Source organism: Bufo bufo, chromosome 11 (assembly GCF_905171765.1).
Source record: "Bufo bufo chromosome 11, aBufBuf1.1, whole genome shotgun sequence".
In the NCBI taxonomy this organism is placed as follows: Eukaryota; Metazoa; Chordata; class Amphibia; order Anura; family Bufonidae; genus Bufo; species Bufo bufo.
In genome coordinates, this window is record NC_053399.1 from 14,075,885 (window position 1) to 14,088,114 (window position 12,230).

At 49.6% G+C, this 12,230-nt stretch overlaps 1 protein-coding gene and 1 non-coding gene across 3 annotated transcripts in view; one reads left to right on the top strand and one right to left on the bottom strand.

Moving 5' to 3' along the window:
* Positions 1-2,370: 2,370 nt before the first annotated feature.
* LOC120982627 lies at positions 2,371-2,469 on the bottom strand. The gene has a single exon (XR_005774958.1). It is a non-coding gene; the product is annotated as a small nucleolar RNA U6-53/MBII-28 (small nucleolar RNA).
* An 8,212-nt stretch (positions 2,470-10,681) lies between these two features.
* The window catches only part of DYNC1H1 (dynein cytoplasmic 1 heavy chain 1), a 56,219-nt gene continuing 54,670 nt past the window's right edge, over positions 10,682-12,230 (top strand). Inside the window, exon 1 of one of the 2 annotated variants that reach the window (XM_040411597.1) lies at positions 10,682-10,997. In XM_040411597.1, coding sequence (XP_040267531.1) covers positions 10,745-10,997 — 253 coding nt within the window. In that variant the 5' untranslated portion in view covers positions 10,682-10,744. The remainder of the gene's footprint in view (positions 10,998-12,230) is intronic. The other variant, XM_040411596.1, reaches the window with a different exon arrangement.

Here is a 12,230-nt window from a genome sequence, read left to right on the forward strand (position 1 = left end):
TCTGTCAGCAGTTTTGTCCCTATGACACTGGCTGACCTGTTACATGTGCTCTTGGCAGCTGAAGGCGTCTGTGTTGGTCCCGTGTTCATATGTGTCCGCACTGCTGAGAAAAAGGATGCCTTAATATATGCAAATGAGCCTCTAGGAGCAACGGGGGCGTTGACATTACACCTAGAGGCTCTGCTCTCTCTGCAACTGCCACACTCTGCATGTTGGCCAGGTGTGAATCTATTTTCACTGCCTGGTCCTGTCTTAAGTGCAGAGGGCACGGCGAAAATACGCCCATAGTATAAAAATATATTCCCCATACGGCAAACAGCAAACCGGAAAAAAGCGTGTCGTCCAAATGGCCGATTCGTCGTTTTTTGGTCGCTTCATTTTCTACAAAAAAAATTTAAATAAAAAGTGATCAAAAAGTCATACACACCCCAGAATGCCATCGATGAAAAGTTCAGATCGCCCTGCAAAAAAATGAGCCCCCCCCCATACAGCTCCGTACACATAATTACAAAAAAGTTATAGGGGTCAAAATATGGCGACAAAAAAATTAAACGATCCCCCCCCCCCCCCCCCCCACACACACTTTTTAATCAAAACGCAAGAAAAACTATACATATAAGGTATCGCCGGATTCGTACTGACTTGTAGAATAAAAGTAACCGGTCAGTTTTATCGAACGTCGTAAATATAAAACTGTGGTGGAATCGCTTTTTTTTTTTTTTTTTTTTGCAATTTCACCTCATTTGGAAAAAAAAATCCCGCTTCCCACTACAATCGTATGCGTTGGAAAGTACAACTTGTCCCGTAAAAAAAACAAGCCCTCATATGGCTATGTGAACAGACAAATAAAAAAGTTATGGCTCTGGGAAGGCAGGGAGCACAAAACGAAAACGCAAAAAAAAACAAAAAACTCCGGGCCTGAAAGGGTTAAATGCCCTCTTTATTTTTGGGACTGGTGGAGTTCCCAATGGTTGGACCCTCTCACTATACCACCAATATCTATATATATATATTTTGCAGCAAGAAGAGCGATGTGACTGCAACCTGTGCAGAAACCACATAAACAATATCTGGCAATGAATGCACCAGAAAAGATTTGCTCCACCTAGTGTCAGAGGGCTCCACCTAGTGTCAGTACATGGTCATTGGCCACACAATTTAAAAGGGTTTTCCAAGATTTAAATACTTATAACCTAGACTCTGGATAGGTCCTCAGTATCTGATCGGTGGGGGGTCTAACACCCGGGACCCCCGACAATTAGCTGTTTGAGAGGACACTGGCAGGGGCGTAGCTAGAAATGACTGGGCCCCATAGCAAAAAAAATTTATGGCCCCCCCCCCCCGGATCTCCCACCCCCACATACCTCTCGGACCTCCCACCCCAACATCCCCACACCACACTATTAAAGGGATTCTGACATCAGATTTAACCCCTCTAACCTAAGCATATGCTCATGTCCAGACTAATAAGAAGAATCCTAAGCTGGCCTTATTAAACTTCACTGTGGCTCTATTTGCCCAAAAAACAGGTTTCTATAACCTCTCAATCACTTACTTAAGGTGCCCAAAGTGAGGTCCGTTAATACAGGGTGCCCGGCCGCACCCCTTGCCGTCCGTTGCCCAGCGCCGCCTTCCCCGTCTTCAGCGCCGCCTCCGCAATCCTCCCCGTCCCTCTGCCAGATCCCGAGCCTACCGCTGCCAGGAGTCCGCGTGGGTGCATCAGGCTGAGCCTAGTGCGCAGGCGCGGGGTCTGGCAGAGGGATGGGGAGGATTGCGGAGGCGGCGCTGAGCTGTAGAAGGCGGCGCTGAAGACAGGGAAGGCGGCGCTGGGCACCGGACGGCGAGGGGTGTGGCCGGGCACCCTGTATTAACGGACCTCCCCTTGGGCACCTTAAGTAAGTGATTGACAGGTTATAGAAACCTGTTTTTTGGGCAAATAGAGCCACAGTGAAGTTTAATAAGGCCAGTTTAGGATTATTTTTATTAGTCTGGACATGAGCATATGCTTAGGTTAGAGGGGTTAAATCTGATGACAGAATCCCTTTAAATAATGCAGTTGCGCCTGCCAGGCTTGAGCAGGTATATGTGTGAATAGGGAAGATGCTGAGATCGGGCTCGCACACACAGATGAAATAACTCCAGTCTCCTCCACTAGTCTCCAGTCTCCACACTGACTGACGCTGCCGCCTGCCGCTTCGGTCGGAGACTCAGTCCCACTCCCCAGCCAGCCCTCACCTCAGCCACTTCTCGTCCACTCCGACTGATACCACAATAGCATCTACGTTGGAGAAGTCATCTTCAGCTTTCTGGAAAAATAAAGTCAGCAGTAAAGCCTGTACTGGAAACCCTAATGAAGGCACTATGTCATGGCCGCCTCAGTTAAGTCATTTACACTCAGTCACTGATAGCACAGAAGCCACCTGCTCCCGGCTGCAGTGTCAGTATTAGCATGGCAACTCATCACGGGCAAGGCCAGACAACCTTCCTTCATTCAATGGCTGTGGCCGCTGGTCAGGCTCGAACTCATGGCCCCAGCATTACAGGGCGACGATGCTGACCACTCAGCCACAGTGCTACCCAGAACTTCTCTACTGTTACCAGCAACATGGAGCACCCGTAGTATAATACCGCCATACGCTGCACTCACATGTCCTGACCCATCGGCATCATAGGGATGAAGGGTGCCCCAGTACACCCCACTCATCAGTATCGGGGTTACTGTGTGGCATGGGCACACATATAGAGTGCCATCTAGACCCTCCATATGGCTCTGTATCTGCCATTGGCAGGGAAGGGTCTAGTGAGCTGCGGTGTAGCATTTTTGTGAAGCTTTTTTTTTCTCATAAAGTTTCTACACGCATCATAAAAATGAATCAAAAAAAGAAATAAATGATGGAAGCGAAAAAACAAAACAAGGCTGTTTGTAGATGTGGTCTGATTTTTAGGCTGGTAAGCTGCCCATAAACCATGCGGTATAAGGTGGTATTCAGACCGAACTGTACCCCGTACTGCGCATGCGCCGCCAGCCAGCCACCGACACTCCAGCAGCTCAACTCGCAGCTTCCTAGTACGTTCCTAGTCTGCGACCCCGCCTCCTCCACTTCCGGCGAACCGCCGCCCAGACTGCCTTTCTACCTCCGCCGGCTCCGAGTCCGACCCCCCCCTTATCACAGCGCCACGCCCGGCCCACTCGCCACATTTTTTTTTTTTTTTTTTTTTTTTTTTTTTTTTTATCCTCAGTCGGCGGCGGGCCCCCAGTGGCGTAGGGCCCCATAGCCATTGCTATGGCGATCCCTACGCCACTGGGGCTCCTGTGATCACTGCAGCCTTCATGCTGACCAAGCACAGCGTCATACATTGTATAGTGGCTGTTCTTGGCATCGCAACTCAGTCCCGCCCCATTCTTTTCTATGGGGCTGAGCTGTCCACGGGACCGATAAATGTGATGTCACATGGCCTAGGCTACTGTGAGTGCCACTGGCTTCTCAAACAGCTGATCAGCGGGGGGTCCCCGGGTGTCGGATCCCACCAATCAGATACTGATGACCTGGAAAACACCTTCAAAGCCTCGTTCACACTTCAGTGAATCACTGACAGCACACGCACCCATTGACTTTTAATGTTTGTGGTTTGGAAAAATCCCGGGAGCATGCAACAGTCAGTGCTGAGGACCACACAGGCCCATTGAAGTCTGTGGGGTCGTGAAAAACCACTGACCCAACACGGATGGAATTTGTCTTCTGTCTAACCTTTGGTAGGAAAGGCTCTGGAAATTCCTTTTCAGGTGAGCAAAGTCCATGGAATACAGATGACACACGGACCAAACATGGATTCTTCATGGATGGATTTTCCATGGACGTCAAACGGACATGGAAATGTGAACAAGGCTCCCAAAGTCCTGGGAAACACGATCATGGTGTTCACCACGGCGTCCCCGACTGAATCATAGGCATTTATGACAGTTCGGATCAGGGGAACGGCGGTCGATACAAGGACCATATTTCCCAGACCGATCACGGCCGCAGACTTTCCAGTATGCGCACCAGCTATGAGGCTGTATATAGGAGGATCATTGGGTATGAGGCCGTATATAGGAGGATCACCGAGTATTAGGCCGTATATAGGAGGATCACCGAGTATGAGGCCGTATATAGGAGGGTCATTGGGTATGAGGCCGTATATAGGAGGATCACTGAGTATGAGGCTGTATATAGGAGGATCACTGAGTATGAGGCTGTATATAGGAGGATCACCGAGTATGAGGCTGTATATAGGAGGATCACCGAGTATGAGGCCGTATATAGGAGGATCATTGGGTATGAGGCCGTATATAGGAGGATCACCGAGTATGAGTCCGTATATAGGAGGATCACCGAGTATGAGGCCGTATATAGGAGGATCACTGAGTATGAGGCCGTATATAGGAGGATCACCGGGTATGAGGCCGTATATAGGAGGATCACTGAGTATGAGGCTGTATATAGGAGGATCACTGAGTATGAGGCTGTATATAGGAGGATCACTGAGTATGAGGCTGTATATAGGAGGATCACTGAGTATGAGGCTGTATATAGGAGGATCACCGAGTATGAGGCTGTATATAGGAGGATCACTGAGTATGAGGCTGTATATAGGAGGATCACTGAGTATGAGGCTGTATATAGGAGGATCACTGAGTATGAGGCTGTATATAGGAGGATCACTGAGTATGAGGCTGTATATAGGAGGATCACTGAGTATGAGGCTGTATATAGGAGGATCACCGAGTATGAGGCTGTATATAGGAGGATCACCGAGTATGAGGCTGTATATAGGAGGATCACCGAGTATGAGGCTGTATATAGGAGGATCACCGAGTATAAGGGTGTATATAGGAGGATCACCGCGTATGAGGCCGTATATAGGAGGATCATTGGGTATGAGGCCGTATATAGGAGGATCACCGAGTATGAGTCTTGTATATAGGAGGATCATTGGGTATGAGGCCGTATATAGGAGGATCACCGAGTATGAGTCCGTATATAGGAGGATCACCGAGTATGAGTCCGTATATAGGAGGATCACCGAGTATGAGGCCGTATATAGGAGCATCACCGAGTATGAGTCCGTATATAGGAGGATCACCGAGTATGAGTCCGTATATAGGAGGATCACCGAGTATGAGGCCGTATATAGGAGCATCACCGAGTATGAGTCCGTATATAGGAGGATCACCGAGTATGAGTCCGTATATAGGAGGATCACCGAGTACGAGGCCGTATATAGGAGGATCACCGGGTACGAGGCCGTATATAGGAGGATCACCGGGTACGAGGCCGTATATAGGAGGATCACCGAGTATGAGTCCGTATATAGGAGGATCACCGAGTATGAGTCCGTATATAGGAGGATCACCGAGTATGAGGCCGTATATAGGAGCATCACCGAGTATGAGTCCGTATATAGGAGGATCACCGAGTATGAGGCCGTATATAGGAGGATCACTGAGTATGAGGCCGTATATAGGAGGATCACCGAGTATGAGGCTGTATATAGGAGGATCACCGAGTATGAGGCTGTATATAGGAGGATCACCGAGTATAAGGGTGTATATAGGAGGATCACCGCGTATGAGGCCGTATATAGGAGGATCATTGGGTATGAGGCCGTATATAGGAGGATCACCGAGTATGAGTCTTGTATATAGGAGGATCACCGAGTATGAGGCCGTATATAGGAGGATCACCGGGTATGAGGCCGTATATAGGAGGATCACCGGGTATGAGGCCGTATATAGGAGGATCACCGGGTATGAGGCCGTATATAGGAGGATCACCGGGTATGAGGCCGTATATAGGAGGATCACCGGGTATGAGGCCGTATATAGGAGGATCACCGGGTATGAGGCCGTATATAGGAGGATCACCGGGTATGAGGCCGTGTATAGGAGGATCACCGGGTATGAGGCCGTGTATAGGAGGATCACCGGGTATGAGGCCGTGTATAGGAGGATCACCGGGTATGAGGCCGTGTATAGGAGGATCACCGGGTATGAGGCCGTGTATAGGAGGATCACCGGGTATGAGGCCGTGTATAGGAGGATCACCGGGTATGAGGCCGTATATAGGAGGATCACCGGGTATGAGGCCGTGTATAGGAGGATCACCGGGTATGAGGCCGTATATAGGAGGATCACCGAGTATGAGGCTGTATATGGGAGGATCACCGAGTATGAGGCTGTATATGGGAGGATCACCGAGTATGAGGCCGTATATAGGAGGATCACCGAGTATGAGGCCGTATATAGGAGGATCACCGAGTATGAGGCCGTATATAGGAGGATCACCGAGTATGAGGCTGTATATAGGTGGATCACCGAGTATGAGGCCGTATATAGGTGGATCACCGAGTATGAGGCCGTATATAGGAGGATCACCGAGTATGAGGCCGTATATAGGAGGATCACCGAGTATGAGGCCGTATATAGGAGGATCACCGAGTATGAGGCTGTATATAGGAGGATCACCGAGTATGAGGCCGTATATAGGAGGATCACCGAGTATGAGGCTGTATATAGGAGGATCACCGAGTATGAGGCCGTATATAGGTGGATCACCGAGTATGAGGCTGTATATAGGTGGATCACCGAGTATGAGGCCGTATATAGGAGGATCACCGAGTATGAGGCCGTATATAGGAGGATCACCGAGTATGAGGCAGTATATAGGAGGATCACCGAGTATTAGGCCGTATATAGGAGGATCACCGAGTATTAGGCCGTATATAGGAGGATCACCGGGTATGAGGCTGTATATAGGAGGATCACTGAGTATGAGGCCGTATATAGGAGGATCACCGGGTATGAGGCTGTATATAGGAGGATCACCGGGTATGAGGCTGTATATAGGAGGATCACCGAGTATGAGGCCATATATATAGGAGGATCACCGAGTATGAAGCTGTATATAGGAGGATCACCGAGTATGAGGCCTCTATATAGGAGGATCACCGAGTATGAGGCTGTATATATGAGGATCACCGAGTATGAGGCCGTATATAGGAGGATCACCAAGTATGAGGCCGTATATAGGAGGATCACCGAGTATGAGGCCGTATATAGGAGGATCACCGAGTATGAGGCCGTATATAGGAGGATCACCCAGTATGAGGCCGTATATAGGAGGATCACCCAGTATGAGGCTGTATATAGGAGGATCACCAAGTATGAGGCCGTATATAGGAGGATCACCGAGTATGAGGCCGTATATAGGAGGATCACCGGGTATGAGGCCGTATATAGGAGGATCACCGGGTATGAGGCTGTATATAGGAGGATCACTGAGTATGAGGGTGTATATAGGAGGATCACCGGGTATGAGGCCGTATATAGGAGGATCACCGGGTATGAGGCTGTATATAGGAGGATCACCGGGTATGAGGCTGTATATGGGAGGATCACCGAGTATGAGGGTGTATATAGGAGGATCACCGGGTATGAGGCCGTATATAGGAGGATCACCGGGTATGAGGCTGTATATAGGAGGATCACCGAGTATGAGGGTGTATATAGGAGGATCACCGAGTATGAGGCTGTATATGGGAGGATCACCGAGTATGAGGCCGTATATAGGAGGATCACCGGGTATCAGACTGGAACAGTTTAATTGGAGTCCAGGAGAAATGGGACTACTTAAAAGTGGCACTATTGAAGGCAACAGAAGATTGCATTAGGCTTGTCAGTAAAAGCAAAAAAAGGAAGAGACCACTGTGGTACTCAGCAGAAGTGGCCAAAATCATTAAAAACAAAAAGATAGCATTTAGGAATTATAAAAAAAAAAAAAACGAGGATGACAGACAAATTTACAAGATTAGGCAGAGAGAGGCCAAACAGGTTATAAGAGCTTCTAAAGCACAGGCAGAAGAGAAATTAGCTCAGTCAGGGAAAAAAGGCGATAAGACATTCTTCAGATACATAAATGAAAAAAGGAAACTAAAACAAGGAATTACCAAATTAAAAACAAAAGAAGGAAGGTATATGGAAGAAGATAAAGAACTAGCTGACCGCCTCAATGAATACTTCTGTTCAGTTTTTACAAAGGAAAATGAAGGAGAAGGACCTCAGTTAGGAAAGAAGACTAATGAATCTTTTGATGCATGTGTCTTTACAGAGGAAGAGGTTCTAAGTCAGCTGTCTAAAATGAATACAAATAAGTCACAGGGGCCTGATGGGATACACCCAAAGCTATTAAAAGAGCTCAGCGGTGAACTAGCAAAACCATTAACAGATTTATTTAACCAATCACTGGCAACAGGAGTCGTCCCAGAAGATTGGAAATTAGCAAATGTTGTGCCCATTCACAAGAAAGGTAGTAGGGAGGAATCGGGCAACTACAGGCCAGTAAGCCTGACATCAATAGTGGGGAAATTAATGGAAACCATACTTAAGGAGAGGATTGTGGACCATCTAAAATCCCATGGATTGAAAGATGAAAAACAGCATGGGTTTACTTCAGGGAGATCATGTCAAACTAATCCTATTGATTTTTTTGATTGGGTGACTAAAATAATAGATGGAGGAGGTGCAGTAGACATCGCTTATCTAGACTTCAGTAAGGCTTTTGATACTGTCCCACATAGAAGGCTTATCAATAAAGTGCAGTCTTTGGGCTTGGACTCCCATATTGTTGAATGGATTAGGCAGTGGCTGAGGGACAGACAACAGAGGGTTGTAGTCAATGGAGTATATTCAGACCAAGGTCTTGTTACCAGTGGGGCACCTCAGGGATCTGTTCTGGGACCCATATTGTTTAATATCTTTATCAGCGAAATTGCAGAAGGCCTCGATGGTAAGGTGTGTCTTTTTGCTGATGACACAAAGATTTGTAACAGGGTTGATGTTCCTGGAGGGATACACCAAATGGAAAAGGATTTAGGAAAACTAGAGGAATGGTCAAAAATCTGGCAACTAAAATGTAATGTTGATAAGTGCAAGATAATGCACCTGGGGCGTAAAAACCCAAGAGCAGAATATACAATCAGTGATACAGTGCTAACCTCAGTATCTGAGGAAAGGGATTTAGGGGTCATTATCTCAGAAGACTTAAAGGTAGGCAGACCATGTCATAGAGCAGCAGGAAATGCTAGCAGAATGCTGGGGTGTATAGGGAGAGGCATTACCAGTAGACAGAGGGAGGCGCTCATGCCGCTCTACAGAGCACTAGTGAGACCTCATCTGGAGTATTGTGCTCAGTACTGGAGACCATATCTCCAGAAGGATATTGATACTTTGGAGAGAGTTCAGAGAAGAGCTACTAAACTGGTACATGGATTGCAGGATAAAACTTACCAGGAAAGATTAAAGGACCTTAACATGTAGAGCTGGGAAGAAAGTCGAGACAGAGGGGATATGATAGAAACTGCTGAATACATAAAGGGAATCAACAAGGTAAAAGAGGAGAGAAGATTTAAAAGAAGAAAAACTGCTACAAGAGGACATAGTTTTAGATTAGAGGGGAAAAGGGTTAAAAGTGATATCAGGAAGTATTACTTTACTGAGAGAGTAGTGGATGCATGGAATAGCCTTCCTGCAGAAGTGGCAGCTGCAAATACAGTGGAGGAGTTTAAACATGCATGGGATAGGCATAAGGCCATCCTTCATATAAGATAAGGCCATAGTATTCAGTATATTGGGCAGACTAGATGGGCCAAATGGTTCTTATCTGCCGACACATTCTAGGTTTCTATGTTTCTATGTATGAGGCCGTATATAGGAGGATCACCGAGTATGAGGCTGGGGATTGTGAATCAGGGATTATGATTCTTGAGAGGCCGTCAATAAATATCAGGTAAAGTACATGGAGCAGAGTTGCTCAGTGGATGTGATCAGGATAGGCAGATGAAAGAGGATGTTGCGACAGTGAGGATTGTTGGTAGGTGGGTCAGTGAGGATGGTGGGTAGGTGGGCCTGGGTGAGTCAGTGAGGATGGTGGGTAGGTGGGCCTGGGTGGGTAGGTGAGGATGGTGGGTAGGTGGGCCTGGGTGGGTCAGTGAGGATGGTGGGTAGGTGGGCCTGGGTGGGTCAGTGAGGATGGTGGGTAGGTGGGACTGGGTGGGTCAGTGAAGATGGTGGATCAGTGAGGATGGTGGGTAGGTGGGCCTGGGTGGGTCAGTGAGGATGGTGGGTAGGTGGGCCTGGGTGGGTCAGTGAGGATGGTGGGTAGGTGGGCCTGGGTGGGTCAGTGAGGATGGTAGGTAGGTGGGCCTGGGTGGGTCAGTGAGGATGGTGGGTCAGTGAGGATGGTGGGTAGGTGGGCCTGGGTGGGTCAGTGAGGATGGTGGGTAGGTGGGTCAGTGAGGATGGTGGGTAGGTGGGCCTGGGTGGGTCAGTGAGGATGGTGGGTAAGTGAGGATGGTAGGTAGGTGGGTCAGTGAGGATGGTGGGTAGGTGGGCCTGGGTGGGTCAGTGAGGATGGTGGGTAGGTGGGCCTGGTTGGGTCAGTGACACCATCTTTTTTCAGGCAGACAAAAGCGCTCTGTAATGCTGCAGTGCCGCCTTGTCTCCAGCCTCCGCGCTGCTTCCTGGGAATCGTAGTTCTCGTCTTCACCAGACAGAGAGCACAGATGGCGGATTGGACTTCATTTCCCAGCAGCCCCCGCGCTCGGTGACGCCCCCAGAAGCGGCTCCTCCTCCTCTCTGTTGTGCGGCGGGGTGCAGCCTCTCCCTGTCACTCGCTTCCCGGCTGTCGTACGGAGAGGAGCTGTAGACATGACGGACACGGGCGGCGGAGATGACGGTTCCGGTAACCTGGAGGTGTCGGCCGCGGTGCAGAATGTAGCGGACACCTCGGTGCTGCAGAAGCACATCAGGAAGCTGGTGCCGCTGCTGCTGGAAGATGGCGGCGACGCCCCGGCCTCCCTGGAAGCTGCGCTGGAGGAGAAGAGCGCCCTGGAGCAGATGAGGAAATTCCTGTCGGATCCGCAGATCCACACAGTCCTGGTGGAGAGGACGACACTGAAAGGTGAGGCGGCTGTCACCAGAGCCCCGGCCTGCTGGAGGATGGCGCCCCTGCTGGCTGGCTGCCGGCACTGCACTGTAGATTCTGCTGGGCCCCGTTCACACCACCTTTTTATTCCAGGTGACAGGTGATGTTTGTGTCTTGATGGACCCTTTTTTGTGCTGCCTGGCCACCCTCAGTGCCACTTTTTGTATAGAAACTACAGATTGGCGTGGTATTTAAAAAGCAGGAAGTGCTCAACCCCATATGCAGTGGTGCATCGATACCTGGGGGGGGGGCAGATCCTGCACTTGTGGTCCGCTGCTAATGGCAATCCCCAGCAAAAAGACATACAATGGAGGATGCCTGCGGCGGACCACAAGTACCACAATGGACCTCCTAGCAAATGTGTGGATGTGATAAACAGTAAAAATAATCTACCAATCACAGACGGGTGCCCTCTGCGCTCTTCTCACCCTGGTACTGGTGTAAAATTGAGAGATTAGCCAACATATCCTGCTTGGAGGACATGTCTGAGCCCGAGCACCGCGCCAAGGTTTCTCAAGTAGCTCGCGACCTAATGCTAAACCTACCTGGGCCGTATGGGCAATACCAGGAGCCAGTGGGCGAATTACGGGAGCGCACGGTCCGACTCGCAGCAATCTCCCAGTCACCTCCAGCATGTGACCATGCATACAATGGGGGGAGGCAGAGAGCTCTGAGCCCCACCCAAGACTGGCTGGTATAGCCCGGGCCTGTAACTTTTTGCCCACTCTTGCTGGTGCCCCCTGGCACTGCCTGCCAGCGTTCAGTGTGACTGCGCTCTCCCTGTCACTGACTGCCCCGCCTGCCGATACTCAATACGCTCCCTGCGCCTGCCTGTGGCACAGCGCGCTCCCTGCGCCTGCCGATACTCAATACGCTCCCTGCGCCTGCCTGCCCACTTCGGCCGCCTGCACACATTGCGGATTATGGAAAAAGCTCAGTGTAAGTCCGCATGCACACGACCGTGGTACATTTTGCGGTCCGCAAAACACGGATGGTGCCCGTGCGTGTTCCGCAATTTGCGGAACGGCGCGGACAGCCTTTACATGTACTGCCTAGTCTTGTCCGCAAAGCGGGGACAAGAATAGGACATGTTATATTCTTTTTGCGGGGCCACGGAACGGAGTAACTGATGCGGACAGCGCACGGAGTGCTGTCCGCATCTTCTGCGGCCCCATTGAAGTGAATGGGTCCGCATCCGAGCCGCCAAAA